Source organism: Carettochelys insculpta, chromosome 1 (genome assembly GCF_033958435.1).
Source record: "Carettochelys insculpta isolate YL-2023 chromosome 1, ASM3395843v1, whole genome shotgun sequence".
Taxonomy (NCBI): Eukaryota; Metazoa; Chordata; order Testudines; family Carettochelyidae; genus Carettochelys; species Carettochelys insculpta.
Window position 1 is genome coordinate 48,533,159 of NC_134137.1, and position 20,975 is coordinate 48,554,133.

Here is a 20,975-nt window from a genome sequence, read left to right on the forward strand (position 1 = left end):
TTAATAATGCTTTACTCATTGGGTTTGTAATCTCTCAAGAAAAATTCAAAAGTGTTACCTCAAAAAACTAGGGAAATGATGCACGTGACAAAAAAAAAGTTTCTGATCTTTGAAACACGAGTTGTCCCCTTGAGTTGTGACAAGGAATTAAATGAAAGAAAGCCAGATTTTATTTTAAGTCAGCTCAGTGGAGACAATGAAATGCACTGAGTTACTTATACAAATATGTGTTTGCAGGAAAGTTGGGAGCGTCTAATAAGTGAGATACAGAGCAGACTTGGGTGCCAGGAGATTGATTTGTAAGTGGTAAGACCAAAAGGGACCATTATGGTCATCTGCTTTAACCTCCTCCATAACACTGGCCATAAAACTTCTTTCAGCAATTTGTGTATCACAGCATAATAACGTCCATGCTAGGTCAGACTAAAGGTCCATCTAGCCTAGTATCACGTCTTCTGACAGTGGGCAGTGCCAGTTGCCCCAGAGGCTGTGAACAGAACAGGTAATCATCAAGTGATCCAACTGCTGTTGTTCATTTCCAGTTTCTGACAAAGAGAGGCTAGGGATACCATCCCTGCCCTTACTGACTAATTGCCATTAATGGACGTATCCTTCATGAATTTATGTAGCTCTTTTTGGAGCTCTCTTATAGTCTTGGCCATTACAACATCCTCTGTCAAGGAGTTCTACAGATTGACTGTGTGTTATGTGAAGAAATACTTCCTTTTATTTTTTTAAACCTGCTGCCTATTAATTTAATTTGTTGATCTGTCATCCTTGTGTTATGAGGAGTAAAAAGGACTTCCTTATCTATTTTCTCTACACCAGTCATGATTTTATAGATCTCTATCATATTGCCACCTCACTCCATCCACCCAGACATCTCTTTTCCAAATTGAAAAGTCTGAGTCTTACTAATCTCTCCTCATATGGGCTACGTCTACACGTGAAGCCTACATCGAAATAGGCTATTTCGATGAATAACGTCTACACGTCCTCCAGAGCTGGCAACGTCGATGTTCAACTTCGACGTTACGCAGCACAACATCGAAATAGGCACTGCGAGGGAACGTCTACACGCCAAAGTAGCACACATCGAAATAAGGGTGCCAGGCACAGCTGCAGACAGGGTCACAGGGCGGACTCAACAGCAAGCCGCTCCCTTAAAGGGCCCCTCCCAGACACAGTTGCACTAAACAACACAAGATACACAGAGCCGACAACTGGTTGCAGACCCTGTGCCTGCAGCATGGATCCCCAGCTGCCGCAGCAGCAGCCAGAAGCCCTGGGCTAAGGGCTGCTGCCCACAGTGACCATAGAGCCCCGCAGGGGCTTGAGAGAGAGCGTCTCTCAACCCCTCAGCTGATGGCCGCCATGGCAGACCCCGCTATTTCGAAGTTGCGGGACGCGCAACGACTACACAGTCCCTACTTCGACGTTGAACGTCGAAGTAGGGCGCTATTCCTATCCCCTCATGGGGTTAGCGGCTTCGACGTCTCGCCGCCTAACATCGAAGTTAACTTCGAAATAGCGCCCGACGCGTGTAGCCGTGACGGGTGCTATTTCGAAGTTAGTGCCGCTACTTCGAAGTAGCCTGCACGTGTAGACACGGCTATGGTGTTCATTCCATGCCCCTACTAATTGTTGTTGCCCTTTTCTGTACCTCTTCAAATTCACACACACATATATATATATATATCTGGGCTATAATGTGATATCCAGTCTTGATCTAAAAACCAGAGGTGTGCTATAAACTAAGAAGACACTTTGGAGTGCTAATAGTCATTATTTACAGTAAACTCTTTCATAACCATGATTCTATTATCCAGAACTCTCAAATAACTGGCATTTTACCATAAGTAATTTTATGTTTTCCAAAAGTACAGTACAGTGAAAGTAAATAAAAATAAATATGGGAAACACATTATAAATTTACAGTGTACAATATTACTGTTGTTGGTAAATAAAGTACTCTGAATACATTTATGTTTGGGTCTTAATAACTAATCTTGTTTTTCTTCAGTGTTATGCATTGCTAGGTATTCATCTGTATTTTCCAGAACATTTCAATATCCGTCAACCTCCCAGTCCTGGGGCTGCTAGCTATGAAAGAGTTTACTGTAATACAACTGGTAAAATTTAGGAAGAAGAAAACATCTAGAATACAATCCAGGCTTTCCTAGGAACAAAACAGAACCATGAATCCAACATTTATTATAAAGGAAGAATTTCCCTGAGCAATTTTGCTCTTTAAAGGGTTCAAAAAAGCAGTGATTCCTAGAAAGTCCCAATTCCTCCTCTGGGTAAAAATTACCTTTGCTCAATAAAAAGCTTTATTACATGTTAGAATCATCTAAACTTTAGAACCTCAGTATTTTGGCTGAAGAATTATTTGAAAATGAATCACTGGGACAATAACGTTTTAAAATAGATGATTCAAACACGCTCTCTGTAATGATGGAAGTTATTCTTTGGGGCACTGGGTCAAAGGTAAGCTTCCTTTTTATTTATTTAGTGTATGATATTATTCCTCATGGAGTCTTTAATGGGTCTTCTTACAGAGCTTCATTTTTACATGTGTGCCTATTTCTGGAGTCACTGGATTGGAAATATTACTTGGGAACCAGATACTACATTGAAGAAGTCTACTTAAATTTTTCAGAAGAACATATTTACCCTTTAATGTGTGCATATAATTTCCATTAAACGTGTTACCATATATGTCTCCGTTGAGGAAGAATACACCATATGAAGCCAAAGTTTTCCTTTTGAAAACTATTTAGTGGTTCTTTAGCCTAGACGTTTCCTATTGCAAGAAACTCCATCTGACTTTACTAAACAGTGCACAACACAAATCTGATTCACCACAACATAGCAATATGCTGTAATCTTTCAGGTAATTAAAACACTCCTTTCCCCACAAAACACACAGTTCTATGTTATTTTAAATTTTGTTTCCAACATTAAAACTGCATGCTGTTCTTACCACCAAGAGCACCAGTTGGAGAGGGTTTCGGGCTGGGATGAGAATGCCTATAGACTCTCTAAAGACGGAACCCATGGAACTCATATCTGAAGTCTGCTTAAAGCACATTCCCTGGCTCCAAATATAGCTCTTAACTGCAACAGGTTGTGCTGTTTACAGCTTTGCCTTTGGGGCAGGGAATTTCTTTATAACCAAAGGGAGGCTGGGTGATTAAGACAACAAAAGGCTTGTAATTCAAATAACCAAAGGATCGTTAGATGATTATTAAAACTTTAGCAGGTACTCACCTTAAAATACAGGAAAAAAATAATAGGACTAAATAGTGGTATGCTCCAGAGGTCTGCATTTCAAAGAACACAAGAGCTGGAAGGGACCTAGAGAGGTCATCCTGACCAATCCCCTGCACTCACGGCAGGATCACATGCCATCTAGATAATCTCTGACAGATGTTTATCTACCCTGATCTTAAATATCTCCTGTGATGGAGATTCCACAACCCCCCTAGGCAATTTATTTCAGTGTTTAACCACTCCAAGAGTTAGGAACTTTTTCCAAATGTCCAACCTAAACCTCCCTTGAGGCAATGTAAGCCCATTACTTCTTGTCCTACTGACCAGGGTTTAAGAAGAATAATTTTTCTTCCTTCCCTTTTAACAACTTTTTAGGCATTTGAAAGCCGTTATGTCCCCTCTCAGTCTTCTCTTTTCCAACTACACAAACCTAATTCTTTCAATTGCCCCCATATATAATTTTTTCTAGACCTTTAATAATTTTTGTTGCTCGTCTTTGGACCTTCTTCAGTTTCTCCACATCTTTCTTGAAATTTGGTGCCCAGAATTTACACAATACTCCAACAAAACAAAGAAGCAGAAAAGTAGCGCTTTGAAGACTAACCAACACAATACTCCAGTTGAGTAACCTAATAAGTGCAAAGTGGAATGGAATAATTACTTCTCATGTCTTGCTTATGACACTCCCCTTAATTCCTCCCAGAATGACATTTGCCTTTCTTTGCAACATCATCACATTATTGACTCATTTAAGCTTGTGGTCCACTATGACCCCTAAATCCCTTCTTAGACAATCACTTATCATTTTGTATAGTGACAGAGAGATAGCCATGTTAGTCTGTACTCCACCATAACAAAACAAGCAGCCATGTAGCACTTTAAAGACTAACAAAATAATTTATTAGGTGATGAGCTTTTGTGGGACAGAACCACTTCTTCATATGATAGCCTCACCAGAATAGACTCAATACATAAAGCACAGAGGTCTGGTAAGGTATGATCTGAAGAAGTGGGTCTGTCCCACGAAAACTCATCACCTAATAAATTATTTTGTTAGTCTTTAAAGAGCTGCATGACTACTTTTTTCTCATTTTGTATGTGTGAAACTGATTGTTCTTTCCAAAGTGCAGTACTTTGCATTTGCCCTTATTGAACTCCATCCCATTTACATCATACTATTTCTCCAGTTTGTACAGATCATTTTGAATTATAACCCTAACCTCCAAAGCACTTGTAACCCCTCCCTGCTCTGTCTTACCCTCAAACTTTATAAGCATATTCTCTATGCCATTATTTAAATTGTCCATAAAGATACTGAAAAGAACTGGTCCCAAAACTGTTTCCTGCCGAACTCCATTTGTTATGTCGTTCCAGCATGACACTGATAACTACTCTCTAAGGACAGTTATCCAATCAGTTATGCATAAATGGATTTTGGAAAAGGGTAAACAGTGAGGTTGCAAAATTTGCATATGCCGCAAAATTACTTAAAATGGTTGAGTCCAAAGCTGTCTGCAAAGAGTTACAAAGTGATCTCACAAAACCAGGTGACTGGGCAACAAAAGGGCAGATGGAATTCAGTGTTGAGAAATGCATATTAATACACATGGAAAAATATAATCCCAAATACACAAACAAAAAATGATGGGGTCTAAAATAGCTGTTACCACTCAAGAAAGAGATCTTAGAATCATTGTGGAAAGTTCCCTGAACTTAACTTCTTTGTGCAGTAGCAATTTAAAAAGACACATTAGGAAAGGAAGATTATATATAACTCTTTCCTACTATGCATTAGTTTCCACTTATATATATATGTAGGATTTGAAAAAGGCACAGCAATGGCACCAGAAGTGGCAACGGCAATGGCAGCAAAGGTACAACAATGGCAGCAGAAATGATTGGGGTAAGGAACCGCTTCCCTATAAAAGATTAACAAGACTGACACTTTTCATCTTGGAAAAGTAACTATTAAAAGGTACATTAAGGGAGCTATATCAGAGGTCTAGAAAAGCATGATTAGTGTGAAAAGAAAATAAGGAAATGTTATTTACTGCTTTGCTAACATAACACATGAAACTCACCCAATGAAATTTACAGGCAGATTTAAAACAAACAAAAGAAATTTCTACTTCGCTGTCAACCTGTGGAATTCTTTGCCATGAGATCGTGGAAAGACCCAAACTATATAATGGTTCCAATAAGAACAAAGTAAGTTCAAGGAAGATGGGTCCATGGATGGCATAGCGGCCAGGATGGGCAGGGATGGTGTCCCTAATATCTGTTTACCAGAAGCTGGGACCTGGGGAGAGGGGATAGAACATTTGATGACTGCCTGTTCTGTTTGTGACTTCTGAAGCACCTGGCATTGGACACTGTTGAAAGACAGGACACTGTGTTGGACGGACCATTGATCGGACCCACTATTATATATTTTTATATAGAGCCCAAATGTATCTGCCTCCTGCTGTAACCCACTAGACTCGTCTCCGCTTCCAGAGCTGAGAGCGCTCAGGAGCCCTGACAGTGTCTCTTTTTTTCCACAGTTTTCCTCTCAGGTCTGCTCCAGAATCTGAAATATGTATATATATATATATGTCACAATGTATATAGATATGTGTGTGTGTGTCCCCTTAAGTGACTTGCCACAAGATGTTAGAGAATGTTAGTATAAGAGGCGAATGGGTCTAATATTTATTTAATTTTCCTTCTTTTATATAGGAATTAGATTAGATACATTACTCCTATTTGGTAGTAGCTAGTACTACTAGGAAGTGACACATGAATATCTAATGACTTAATCTGATTTAAAGTTATTAGAATAAATGACGAAGATGTTAGTAAAATGTGATAGACCATCTATGCACAAAACTCTGATTACTTATTCTTTTACACTGCCATTTTAATAAATAAATTTGAGTCTTATGAAGTTTCTGTAGAGACACATTTTTATATGAATGAATGAAGCCTCAAAAGTCATATGCACTAGAGGGAATAAACGTTAATAATGCTGAACAGTGTAACGACTGTGATCAAGGCAGTTAAAAGTTTGTCCTGCTGTATCTTCTTTGGTGTCATACTGTGTATGTCTACCTGCAGGTACAGTATACAGTAGAGCCATTCTGCAGCCAGGAACACCTGGAGCTCCTTTTGAAAGGAAAGTCCTGGGGTTGGTGGGGAGGGCAGCTGGGGAGGGTTAAGCCTGGCGGTGGCTTGGGGCCATAAGGTTAAACCTGGGGTGGGTTAGGGCTGCAGTGAGGTGGCGGGCGGGGTGAGCCAGAGATGCATGTGGGAGCAGTTGAACTGGGCTGGTGGCGGGTCGAGCTAGAGCCATCTGCAGGGCTGGCAAGCCAGAGCCAGGCTCAGGTGGTGAGCTGGGTAGCGGGGGGTGGGGGTTGTTGAGCCAGGATCAGGAGGAGTTGAGCCAGGGCTGCACATGGGGGTGGTGAGCTGGAGCTACATGCGGGAGGTTTGAACCAGGGTGGGAGGGGTTCAGCTGGAGCCATGCTCGGGTGGTAGTCTGGCAGGGGGCTGGGGTTGAGCTGGGACCGGGGTAGTTGAGCCAGAGCCGAGCATGAGGGGTGATGAGGCAGAACCAGAGCTGGGGGCAGGGGTGCGGGGGAGGGGGAGGGAGGCAACGCTGTGTGCAGGTGGTGAGCAGGGCTGGGGCAGGGTTGTACCGGGGCTTCGCAGGGCCAGGGGTGTTGAACCAGTGCCAGGGGAGCGGAATTTTGAGTTGCACGTAACTCGCATTAATGCGAGTTAAGCACAACTTGAAATAGTGCTTTTTGAGGGTTTACTGTACTACTGTCTATTGCTGAACTAATATTTGATGAGGCTTTTAACCTGAAATTTTAAAAGCACTATATAGCGCACATGAAAGTTCCTCAGATGATCACCCTTGACTACGGAGGACCTCTGCCAGACCATGGAACATACACAGCTTGGCAGCAGCAGTGACGGTTTCCCTCATTGCTGTCAATGGGCCAACTACCTTCAGGAGAAACAGGGAAGTCTGCCTTGCTGCCCTTCTAATCCATGCTGAAATTCCCAATCAGGGTGCCAGTTATGATCAGTTGTAAAGGAGGACTTCCTGGTGACTTCATCTGACAACTGCCTATGTGCCTGTGGCATGAAATCCCAACTTACAGGCAACCAAAGAGCCAATGGATTATAATGACTTTTAGTCATTACTCTGTTCCAGATTTGAATCTAACCTGCTTATACAGTTATCAAACTACTGAGACACACATATATTAAAGATTTTCATCTCACTAGTGATAAGGTGAACATATGATACTTTAGCTGTAAATAAGCAACATGCACAGCACATCAGCAAAAATTTCTGTTCTTTCTTGTGCTGCTTTCAAGATATTTACCATTTGATTTGTTCAATTAGACAAAGAGCCAGCCTAATTTGCATTACTGCTTCCCACTACCCCCTACAGATTCACTGCTGAATTTGATGAGATGAAACCTAGCATGTAACCTAGTCAACATATCGCTGTCTGAATTATCTCAATATATGGACCAACTCGTTTGCCTTTTAAAAACTGATTCTTTAGCAGTTTAAGAAAAAAAGGGTTAAAGAGGCTTCAGAATAAAAAGAATGACCCATCATCCTCTAACTCTTCTGGGCATTAATAAAGTTCACCAACAGGCATCACTGACAAGAGCACACTGCAGAAGATAAATTATAATTAGAAGGGAGTTAAATGTAACTGTCATAAATGTCACCTCTCCTTGATTACTGAACAGTCTGAATGTTCCACAGCTGGTTAAGAAGAAACCCAAGCCATTAGGAAAATGTAGATCATTGCCCCAAAGAGCACAACAAGATCAAAACTAAAATGATCCCAAATACATCTGAGGTATCAATTTTAAATGGCAGTCTCAAAGAGGGCACAAACAAATTTTCTTTCAGCTTGAAAGCCAGCATTGAAATGCTTATGCTACTTCACAGCTGATACCTCTCTCAACAGGACATAGCAGCTGCTTTTTAGTGCCTCTGACCTGTGCTATGGAGTAATCAGAGGAGTTAGTCGCCTGCATGCCCTCATTCCCGCTGATCCCAACTCCCACGTGCGCAGTCTGGATCATTCCCACATCGTTGGCACCATCTCCGATGGCTAGCGTGATGGCATTTACATGTTTCTTTACCATGTCTACTATTTCAGACTTCTGCAGAGGAGACACTCTGAAAAGGAGAAGAGAAAATGTCAGTTTCCCACACACTGAATTATGTCTGTGTTTCCAAAGGGACAGCTGTAATCTAGATTTAGATGTGTTGGAAGGGGGTTACTGGAAAATTGCCTAATTCAACACTTAGAGTTTAGAACATGTTCCATACGTTTTCAGAAAGAGAGATGCATTTGCAAATATTTTCCATTTTTTAAGGTAAAATGAATGTGAATAAAGAGAGATCATAAACAAGATCATAATATTGATTTTAGTGATTGTGTGTGTGTGTGTGTGTGTGTGTGTGTGTGTGTGTGTGTGTGTGTGTGTGTGTGAATTTAATGCTCATGAGACATGTCAGATTTAAAGCCTTGGAGACTGAAGTCTTCTCTTTATCTGCTACATCATGTGCATTCGCTGTGCAAGCCTCCTCACAGCCGCAGCTGGACAGGCCACCATTAGTTTGGGAGGATAAGTCAGTCCTATGATGCCTTCAAAACTTCACCTCTTTGCAGAGATTTCAAACAAGGAAGTCCAACTATAGTGGTGGTTTTTGATGTGGAAGTACAGGGCTGTAGGAAGAGAAGCAATTATCAAGAAAAAATAGGAAAAGCCCCTTCTTCTCACTTACCTTACTCCCTGCTGTGGGTTGCTTTTCCTGTGTTGCAACCCTACTTTCTACCTCTTCAGCTCGTAAGTTGCACCACCTTACTATGATCTTATGCTGGTTATTTACATGCATTAACGTACATCAACACTAAGATCACCTCATAACTTGTCATAATAGCTTAATCTGACAGCACGTGATTAACTGCTGCACCAATGTGCATCTTCTCCGTGCAGGATGAAGACTAAGGTTGCAGCCGCTCTGCCCGCCAAGCAGCCATGGACACCAATGTGAATTCTTCATGTGGGCCAGCTAAAGGATCTGACCTGAAGTGCTGAATAAAGGCTTTACTCCAATGACACATACTCCAGTTTGACACTTGTTTAACTCCAATGACTTCTGTAGAGTTGGGCTGCACGCATGTGACTATGGTTCCATTATACAGTCATCCTCATGCACACTCGTATCTATATTCTAGCATAGCTATGGGTGGGCATGAGTGGGCAGTGACCCAAGAACTTTACATCCAGCCCACCACTGCCCCCCAAGCCTGTCAAGTGCTGCAGCCGGGGAGCTCTGGGCTGGCAAGCAGGGCCTGGGGATTACCCACCCTCCTTCCTGTCCCATTCTCCCCAACACATTCTTGCCCACCCACATGAAACCTGGGCCTCCCCCAAGTAGGCCATTTTGGCTATGCTATTCCCTCTACGTAGATATTTTGAACCTGATTCTTCTCATTTACATCACATTCAATTTGACATACCTCCATAACATTCAATGGAAATACACTGATGTCAACCAGGAGTAAGAAGACCCAGAACATACATGTATTACATTGGGTCATCACACACTTAAATCAAAACCCAGATTGCCAAAATACACTTTAATAAGATGCACAACTAGCTAGTTGGAGTATTTTATTCTAGGCCCATCTGTACAAACAAACTTAATTCCTTTCTACAACAATTTTAGTCAAATGAACTCACCAATCTGCTCTAGGTAGCCTTCCTTAAAGCTTTAGACAAAGCTGTTTCACAGCTGAGGCAGGCATAGGCACTCACAAACAAAACATAATTGATACCCAAAGGCTTTACTATTAACATAAGGATTTTTATACACTATTTTTTTCATACCTCTGCACCCTGTGGAAGTGATTTATATTTATCCCTTTTATACATCTGGCTGGATTATAGCTGATAAGCAAAAAGAACATATTGCTTTTGGTGAGTCTTTTACTTTTAGAGCTTGATCCTACCTAGTGCTGAGCACCTTCTAGTATCAGGCCCAAAGAGTCATTTGAAAGAAAGGTTTTTTTGTTTTTGTTTTTTAAAGTTAGTAGGGTTGATCTTCATACATTAACAAAACATTTAGAAGTGCTAGCAGCTGTTGAGCTTCAAAAAAACTGAAAGCAAAGAAAAGCTGACTGAGCCATAAAAAACACTTAATCCCAATGACTTTGTCATGAAATTCTCATTGGACAGATTTATTAAACCCTCAATGGTGTAGCAAAGTACAACTGAACTTTAGCATTCCAGAGGCTCAACTGTACTGCCAACAGACAATATTGTTAATCTATCTTGCAACTGAGATGTTAGATTATGATTAATTATAAGCCATCTATGACCCTATCTTGAGTCAAATTCTAACTTTTATGTATGTCCATGGTGTAAAATACTAACGAGAACGTGCTCTATCTTGATCTCATATGAGAGTCTCTCTCTGGCTACGTCTACACTAGCCCCAAACTTCGAAATGGCCACGCAAATGGCCATTTTGAAGTTTGCTAATGAAGCGCTGAAATGCATCTTCAGCACTTCATTAGCATGCGGGCGGCCGTGGCACTTCGAAATTGGCGCGCCTCGCCGCCGCGCGGCTCATCCCAACGGGGCTCCTTTTAAAAGGACCCCGGCTACTTCGAAGTCCCCTTATTCCCATGAGCTGATGGGAATAAGGTGACTTCGAAGTAGGTGGGGTCCTTTCGAAAAGGAGCCCAGCGGGATGAGCCGCGCGGCGGCAAGGCGCATCAATTTTGAAGTGCCGTGGCCGCCCGCATGCTAATGAAGCGCTGAATATGCATTTCAGCGCTTCATTAGTAAACTTCGAAATGGCCATTTGCGTGGCCATTTCGAAGTTTGGGGCTACTGTAGACACGGCCTGTGTGTGTGCAGAGAATACCACTTGTATGCCTCAGATGCAATGGAGGCAAGATGCAAAGCCATAGACCTTTGGACACAAGAGGTGTAATTTCTTTCTCCACGACTGCACACCCTCATTCTTTTTGCTTACTTATAAAATGGCTTTGTTTGAGCAACATCCTGGGGTGCAGCAGGCAGGGAGCTTCTCCAAGGGTCTAACAGGGCTGCTGCCCAGGAAGCATCTTGGGTAAGCACCTCCCAGACAGAGCTTGCACCTGACACCCCACTCTCTCCCTCACCCCAACTCCCTGCCTCAGGTCACAACCCAAACCCTAAACTCTCTCCTGTACCCTGTCCCAGGTCAGAATCCAAACCTACAACCTCTCTCCTGGACCTCTGTTCCAGGTCTCAGCCCCATGCTCCAGGTCACAATCCAAACCCTTTGCCCCTCCTTCTGCAAGTCTGCCTCTGGACACAACGCCCTCCCAGACCCTGCACACCTCCTCCATTCCTCCTCCATGCCAGAATCCACTCCTGCACCCTAGCCCCCTCTAGGATCCCACACCCCCACCTCCACCACAATTGCCTGCCCCAGGTCACTACCCCCTCCTTCATTCAAACTCCCTCCCAGACCCTATACCCACACCCTCTCTTTCATCAGAATTCCCTGTCTTGAGTGTCTTTCTGCACCCAGCCTCCGTCCCAGGCTTCAAACTTCTCAATTAATATCACAGAAGAGAGTGGCCCTTGACCACTTACTAAATTATTTATGCGGCTCCCCATCAAAAGTTATTGCCCACCCCCTACTAAGCTGCATTCTAGTTTAACAAACAAATAAGGCTTTAATGTGGCTCTCTTTATTGTAAAACAGAGGCACTCAATTTCAAACTAGGGTCAATAATAAACGTATGCTTTATAACATACACCTTTTTTCCCCCTGAAAAGTACATTCTCTGGGTCCAGAGAGTATTTTGATGCATACAGTATATTAATTGTAGAAGTTACAACTTGAGATGGTCACTGATTTCCTGAGGAATTTTATGTATTTATTATAAACTTTTTTTCTCAGCTTCCAAACTGCCTCTAATTCCTTCTAATCTACCTTCCTGGATTGTGCTGTACTTGGTGGCTTTAATTCTCTTATAATTAGGAGAACCACGGTTCATTTCTGCATTTTCAAGCAACTACCCACCTGAATAAGCAGACAACTACAGAACAGATCACTCAAATCATCTGAAGTTCAGGTGATATCTTGGTCATTTCTGCCCCTTTTCCACGTTCTCAAAAATTTGTGGACAAATTAGCAGTTCAAAGTGTACTGGCAAAGGAACCAATTGCTTTGGAACAAAATTCCACAACGATGTGTAAAACTCCATAACTGCCACCTGGCAAAATGTGTCTGCTTTCATTACTTAGCTTAGCTCAAAACTGGAAAGGAAACTATGCCCTGAGATTAAGAGGAGTAGTGGTGAACAGAATGGCAGGACCATCAAAACCCACCTGCTCAGCAATGGTCCCTGTAATTTTTAACCTCCCTATGCAGAATAAATTTTGTAACATGCACTGAGACATGTGTAGATGTGCACCATGAATAGAAACACAGGCTCCTGGCTGTGGGCACTGGGGGTGCTTTGCTGATCACCTGGGCGGCATCTGAACCTCTCCTGGGCAGACACCCAAGCACACACCTTACAGGGAACACTGCTGCTCAGGTGCTCTCATATTGACAAAACTGGAGTGCATCTATAAAGGTTCTCCGCGTGTCTGTCCAGGGCATGTAGGGCATAGCTCCTCCTGGCCATTGCCCCAGGCCAGAGGGTCTTTGATTTCTCTGCAGTGCCAGCTCAGCCAGAGGCAGTGAGGGGAGGAAGGAACCTGCTGGCCAGGCTGTTGGCAAGCTGAGCATTCTGACCAGGGGCTGGTTCCATGCACAGCTTTGGGAACGGGATGCACCTCACCAGGGAGTGGAGATATGGAGGAGCAGCAGGCTGGGGTGAATAGAGGAAAGCAGGAAGAGGACAGCAAAAGTGGGAGCATATGAAGGGCTGATAAGTGGGCAGCAGAGGCAACATGTAACTGGCTGCCATCTGACACTTGCCTGCACTCAGCCAGTGCTGGCTGGGAACAGGATGGAGCAGGGCCCTGCTGGCCAAGAGCCTGCACACAGCAGGGATTGTGCTGATGGACCAACAAGGAGAGCACCTGCCCTGGTGTGCTGCAGCTTTGCCCCATCCCCCGTCTTGCACACACATCTCTACTATTGGCTACTGGACTCCTCCACAACTCACTGGTGGTGGGCAGGCTTACCAAGCACTTTGGGGAGAGGTGGGACTACCTCAGGCAACCATGCATTCGGAGTGTCTGTCGCTCATCTGTATAGCCTCCCAGCAAGAGAGGCACCATTTGTTGCTTGGCAAACTAGGCAAACACAATCAAGAGAAGACAAATCTGGCAGGAAAGAGAGAAAACATAGCTCCCTCACCTAAAACCAGATGCAGTTAAAAAGCTCATAGTTGGATCTTGTGATCCAGCTGGCAGTCTGCTGCGAGGCGAGCTACCGCCTGTCCCAGCCCCTGCCTCTTGGTATACCAACACCAGCAGCTCGCGAAGCTAACTAACTCTGATAGACAAAAGCTAAAGAGAAAAGGCCAAGAATACTCTAAGGGGCGAACATGCTAATATACCAGGTGGGGCCAATGATGGAGATTGTGTGGGTCGAATGGGCAGTGTTAGCTAGAAACCTCTCATCAGGGACTCAAACAGTGCATGCACATTTGAAGTCATTTCAAGAAGAAAGAAGCATTTCTGTTACAATTTATGCAGTTTCCCTCCTCACTGAAATCTACTTATGTTAGTGCATTTTCGTTCATGCTGTGTAGTCTTTAAAAATTCTCTGCGAAAAGAAGGCGGCAAGAGGGGAAGCTGTCTTTTAAATAAGTGATATTGTACCCTTGTTTCCATACGTCAACAGGGATCGAAATAACACATTTAAATACATTAATGTCTTTAACATGAAACACATTAATTTGATATTCTCCGTTTTTGAAATATTTTGTTAATGCATGCAAGAGTCTCTAAGGAGCCTAACTTTCATGAAATTAATGTAGATTTACCCTGTTCTACCACAAAGTGTGCTGGTATTTCAAAATGCCATGTCTGACCTCATCTGCAGGAAAGGTAGGATGGGAAACAGCCCAGAAAGAAAGCTGAACCATATTAAGGTTATTGACATTTAAGAGCTTGCTATGGCCCCTAGAGAACCAGGCAAGATGAACTAATATATCACTGAAATTAATTCTCGAAAACTTGTCAAATGGTGCTACCAAAACATCATACTTAACAGCTTTTTAATTTGACTTAGGCCTCCCTTGATACATGCCCTGGAAATCATAGCAACTAGCCATCATACTACCAGTTCAAAATAAGGGCTAGACTGTTATTTCACTCAGCAATACAAAGGCTGTTCTAAGAGACATCTTATCACAGATCTATAGCAAAACAAAGACCCCCACAGCAGACTAACTGACAAGAGTAATTGGCTAAAATATGGATATGTCTTGTTGAACTAAAGTGCGCATTGTATCCCTCCAATGTATTTTATGGAGTAAGTCTCTTTATATTTAATCTTATGACAACTACATATTCACTGGGCTCCGCTGTACTACTTTAAAGACTTTGCAATCAGCACTGAATCATCTCTTGGTGATCTGAGAATGTCTTCAATGGGTGCTGTGTTCTTTTGACAAATAAAAAAAACAGCCCCTAATATTTTCAAAGCAAACAAAAACAAAGCAGAGAATAAGAAAATGGTTTCCTTCTTAACAAATTTTTGTTTATTAATAATGATTTGCCAAGTTTTGGCAGAATAACTCCACTTCTTCCTCTCTTCTCCAATGGAGGGTGCTGAGTGAAACTTTCTCCAGTCCTGTCCTGGACAATGCTACAAATTATGTCTAGAATAGCGTACAAACCATACACAGTTCTTGCTGCATCTTCTTCCATAATGTGTTCAAGAGCCAGGCTCTTCTCTATACCCAGACAGGCAAAACTCTTACACAGGCCTTCACCGTCTCCCATCTGGACTATTTTAACCTTTCCTTTTCTGTGCATTCCAACACCTACCACACTTCCTATCTTTGTCCATATCTTTCCAGCCCACCACTCACGCCATATTGCCCTCAACGAATACCTCCACTATATCACACCCTTATCTACTACGTAAAATACAAGTTTCCTAGTCTTCAACTACAGCAGATATTTTTAAAAAAGGAGTTCAATTTCTCAGCTATTTTAGACTCACCATTAGTTTCATCTCCTTTTTCATTTATTAGTGGCCTCACTTTACCTCTCAGGCATAAATATGAAGACCTCATTTAACCCCTCTAATCTCTGACAACCTGTTCTGCTTTTTCTGACTTCTCTGCAAAACTTCAGCTCACTATATATAGCCTAGTTTGATGTGTCTACACTACTGGCTAGGATATCTTTATAATAGGGGGTACACATAATAAAGTTAATTACTTCCTGCCTCCTCTTTGTCCAGTGCATGACAATAAAAGTTTCCATTTCAACATCCCCTCACAGGGGCAGCCAATTATGAACCATTAGGACTATACCCAGGCTTCTGACTGATGAGCTGCATGTTGCACATAGTCATTTTCTTTCATACAAGCCAGAGGATTCTGATGGGGGGGAATCTTTTGCACAGAGACAAACAATTTATGTGGGGGACTGATCCCTTTTTGGGGTTGGTTTTCTGAGTGCTGTGCCCTATGGCATTTTCCCAGAGCTGAAGTGAGTCGGTGTCTCCATTGCTCTGCAACAGGGTGGGGGCGATGAGAGAAACTTGCCCAGCAGGACAGGGTGGTGGGGAGTCCCAGAGAGAAAGAAGGTGGGTGTCAGAGGCATGATCAGCACACCTAGGAACAATCCCAAAGGGGTTTCCATGACGACACCTCATCACATGTACCATTTGCCAAGATGTCATATTGACTGCTCATGGCAGAAATGAGAGACTGATTTAGAAAAAAAAAAGAATTTTAACATTTTGGAGTAGATTAAATAGATGTGTCATTGGCAAAATATGATATTAAAATCTATTGCATTTTAGAGATGCCTTTTGCAACCAGAACAGTTCTCCAAAAAAAAAAAAAAAAAAAAAAAAAAAGGCAGATGTCTTCAAAGCCAATGTTTTTAAATGGGTGCCTAATATTGGGATCTTCGTAGGAAGTGAACTTCAAAATCTGATGCATGCAAAAGATTCCATAGGTCAAGAGACTCTTAAGACTTTAAAAAAATTGGGTCATATGCTCAGTTGTTTTAATACGGAATTAGGAGTCTGACCTCAGGCAGACATTTTCTAAAATATTGGCCAAACTATGTAACTTATGCCAAACTGATGATACAATTAATAATAACCTGCCACTTAACACATATTCTATCAACACCTACAGCATGCTGAGAACAAATGATAGAACAAAAATGGATAGCCCTGAAGCATTTGCATTCTAAACTACATATGAGATGGACACCAAGGCCATGGCTACACTAGCCCCTGGCTTTCGAAAGGGGGATGCTAATAAGCCACTTCAGCAGATGACAATAAGGCTTTGCCATGAATATACAGTGCCTCCTCAGCATAATTGCGGCCACATGAGTTTTGAAAGTGCCGCTTTCGAAGCACACGCTGCTCATGTAGACAGGGGCCTTTCGAAAACACTTCCCAAAACCAAATGGGAAGAAGGGACTTTCGAAATCCAGGGGTCCTTTCAAAAGGCCCCTCTCTACACAAGCAGCGTGCATTTTGAAAGTGGCACTTTCGAAACATATGAGGCTGACATTATGCTAATGAGGAGCTGCATGTTCATGGAAGCGCCTCATTAGCATTAGCATCTCCAAAGTGGTACGTTAGCATCCCTATTTCAAAAGGTGGGGGCTAGTGTAGCCACAGCCCAATTGGTTATGTCTACACTTGCATTCCTCTTTCGAAAGAGGCATGCAAATGAGGGAAATTGAAAATGCAAATGATATACAGATTTACATATCTGGTGCCATATTTGCATATTCTTCTTTTGAAAGAGCTTCTTTCGAAAGAGGAAAAGATGCGGCTCTTTCAATAGTAAACCCCATCTTCGAAAGAACCCTTCTTCCCTTTTTATGGGAAGAAGGGTTCTTTTGAAGATGAGGTTTACTTTTGAAACAGTCTACACAGCTTTTCTTCTTTCAAAAGAATATGCAAATGAGGTGCCAGATATGTAAATCTGCATCTCATTTGCATGCTCAATTCCCCTCACTCGCATGCCTCTTTCGAAAGAGGAACGCAAGTGTAGACACAGCCAGTAGGAATGGAGAAGAAAGGCAGAGGTCACAGTAACAAGATCATGTTCAGTTATCACTTTCCTTGTAAGTTATTACATCTGAGGTAACATACCTCAAGCATGGCAACTTCTAAGTAACCTTTTTTATTTTAGTGCCCATATAGCAGTATTAATGCTGCCTGACAATATGCTTTGAAAAAAGGGGGAAGGCTGGTAGATTGCATTTAATAAATTTGAATTTGTCTTGTAGCGTAGACGTAGCCTCAGATTAAGTTTCTAGGCAGTGGCTACTCAATTTTGTAACGCTGGGTTTTATAAATTCAAATTTGAGTATCCTCACCTGCCCTGTTTAGGCTTTGTTTACTCATAAAAATTATACACTTTAATCCCCAACCCACCCACGCACTCCCATTGTGGACACAGGTTCATGAAAGCATCTCATTAGCATCTGATCTAGTTCCGTTTTGAGCTCATTCCCGGACAAGAAAAATAAGCACTCTGACACCCATCCTGAGAGTTACATCAGTATAACCATGTCAGCAAAAATATTAATTAAAATTGGGAAAAAATGTTGCAGTTTTATGTGACATACCATACCGTATCAACCTGCTAGCATTTGATAACTCCAAACCGCCTTTTCACTCCATTGAAATTAATTGAAACAGAGCTTTTAAGCAGGCAAGATGCAAAATTAATTATTTCCCCAAAAAGCGAACCTATAATTATCCTACCTCAGTAGAGAGCCTTAGGATGTCCACATTTAGGAGCTGATTCTTCATTGTCTTGTCCTTTGTGTAATTGTTTACAAAGAGTCAGTAAAATATTGCAGTGCTGATTTGGTAACTTTCTGAATGCGCTTTTCACAGATGTATATAACTGCAGATGATCACAGGCAATGAACAATCAGGCCACATAATTTTCACCATTGTCTAAAGAATTTTTTTTTAAGTGAAGATAACACAGAATCTAGTAGACCTCTGAGAATATTGCTGCAGCCCAATTAAAATCATGTCAGTGCTAATTCAGTTATGTGGTTGGATTTTCATGAACAAAGATGGTTGGGTATATTTTTAAAAAGTTAACCTTTTCCTAAAGGCAGGCAGAAGGATATTGCCTGAAGTACCCTGTGTCCTGGAGAGAAAATGGCTTTGAAAAGTTTAAGCAGGCAGCATGGTAATGAGACCATTTCTATTGACTTGTTATCTTCAAAGGTTGAACTCTTGGGCAGCAGAGAGGCAGCAGTCAGCCCCAGCCTATTTCTGCAAAAAAAAAAAAAAAAAAAAAAAAAAAAGAGTCCTCCTTGTCCATTTTTATACCAAGATGATTTATGCTATCAGACAGTCAAGCCTATTACTGCCACAGTGATTTAAAGCACCGCACAGTACAGACTGCTAGCACCACAGTGGTTTAAAATTTCAGTCAGGCCAGACTATTAGCACAAAGGTATCTAAAATACTAGCCATCCCACCTTGCTGATGCCAAGGTAATTAAAAATACCTATCAGTCTAGGCTACTGGCACACAGAGGTGGCCTAGACTGGCCTATCAGTCTAGGCTACTGGCACACAGAGGTGAAAGAGCTGCTATACTGTATAAAGCAGCTTTTTATAGTTACTCAGGAAAATGAAAGAAGGGTTGCCAAAAGTTTTACTTCATTCTTCAATACTCAACCTTCATGATTTGGACAAGGTTATAGGTAATATCCCTGTGAGGAAAAGGCTTGACTTGCCAGTTCTTGAACTACCCATTGACTTAGTGGAGGATCAATGTTTGCAGCTTTTAGACTTTTAGACAAGGCACCTTAAGCATGTGCAAGGGTATATGAACATGGCCAAATAGATTGTTGCTGATTTCTTTGGGGGGAGGGTAGCCATTTATAAAAAACAAAGTCAGGGCACAAACTTCTGTCTACACAACCTATCTACTCTTCCCAGGTTACTGAATAGCTATTGCAGCAACATGCAGCTTTCTACAAACCAGCCAATTGAATGAGAAATGTCAGTGTGCGTTAAGCCCAGGTTATCCCCCAAAGCACAGATCGTTAGTGAGGTATAAAACATATGAGCCTCACTTTCAAATATTTCCACCTCTTTGCCTTCAAGGCACACAGTAAACTTCTTGGGATGATGTGTTGCAAAACATGCTCTGGAAAATCCCTTGAAATGATGTGTGTTGCAATGTTCCCAATGCTAAGTGACATGGACGGTACTTCTCTTGAGGGGCTGTAAAAATTAATTTACAAGGCAAAATGAAAGCAGTGCCCAGAAGATTGCTCAGCAGCAAGCAGGGTCAGCTGTCTCAGAGAACAGTTATTGGAACTGTACATCAAGAAGCCAGACTGGTTCAGGCACTGATTAACTTTGTCATGCCTGCTGAATATATGGTTTCACAGTCAGATCTCTAACCAGCACTGCTCATTCAATGAGGGAGATTCTACCCAGAGATCTGGGCAGTCTGCAATACTGTTAATCTGACATCTTTAGAGAACACTGAATTGGCTTTAAGAAATTAAAGTAAATGCCTTAATGTACCACTCTCATACAGTTTCCTATAATCCTGTTGGTAGAATTTTATTATTTCTCCAAACAGTATTAATAAGGAAGGCTCAAAAATACTAGACATTGCACTGGCAGTGATGTGGAAAATGTAGTAATGTGTTTACCACTGCAGAGTTCCACTAGCGTTAGGAACCTTAATCTAAAAAGTAGTCAAAACACTGACTTCACAAAAAACAAGGAACTATATGAGCAGCCCTTCCCTGAGGGCTATACTTTTGGGAGGTATACGCTATACTTCCGGGAAGATTGACCCAGTCAAGGTCAATCTTTTGGAGTACGATTTTGCATATCTGGTAAAGATGCACAAAAATAGATCTCACTGGGGTTGGCAGTCGACCCCTGTACATAAGGGAAGTCAATGAGAGAAACACTCCTGTCAACTTTCCTTAGGACAGTCAGGTAAATCGATTTCCAATATGTTGATTCTACCTATGCACTTACCTTAGCTAGAACCGGGTACCTGAAATCACCTTATTTCTCTAGTATAGACTATCCCTCAGTACATTGAAAACAAGATTACAGTCTGCAAATAATAGTTTTACACTTAGGGTGTGTCTACACTTGCATTTCTCTTTCAAAAGAGGCATGCAAATGAAGTGCTGATTTGCATATTCTTATTTCAAAATAGCTGCTTTCAAAAGAAGAAAACCAGTGTAGACACTGCTCTTTCAAAACAAACCTCATCTTTGAAAGAATCCTTCTTCCCATAAGAAAAGGGAAGAAGGATTCTCTCAAAGATGGGGTTTACTTTCAAAAGAGCCGTGTCTACACTGGTTTTCTTCTTTTGAAAGAAGCTATTTCAAAATAAGAATATGCAAATGAGGTGCCAGATATGAAAATCTGCACCGCATTTGCATTTTTGATTTCCCTTATTTGCATATCTCTTGCAAAAGAGGAATGCAAGTGTA

General features: G+C 41.8%; 1 protein-coding gene across 2 annotated transcripts in view; it reads right to left on the reverse strand.

The window, feature by feature from the left end:
• ATP8A2 (ATPase phospholipid transporting 8A2) overlaps positions 1 to 20,975 on the reverse strand; it is a 556,173-nt gene that overhangs the window by 230,450 nt on the left and 304,748 nt on the right. For both annotated transcript variants that reach the window (XR_012644144.1, XM_074985625.1), the window contains one exon: positions 8,287 to 8,470. Coding sequence is in view for 1 of the 2 variants with exons in the window: in XM_074985625.1 (XP_074841726.1) it covers positions 8,287 to 8,470 (184 nt within the window). In the remaining variant the exon portion in view is untranslated. The remainder of the gene's footprint in view (positions 1 to 8,286; positions 8,471 to 20,975) is intronic.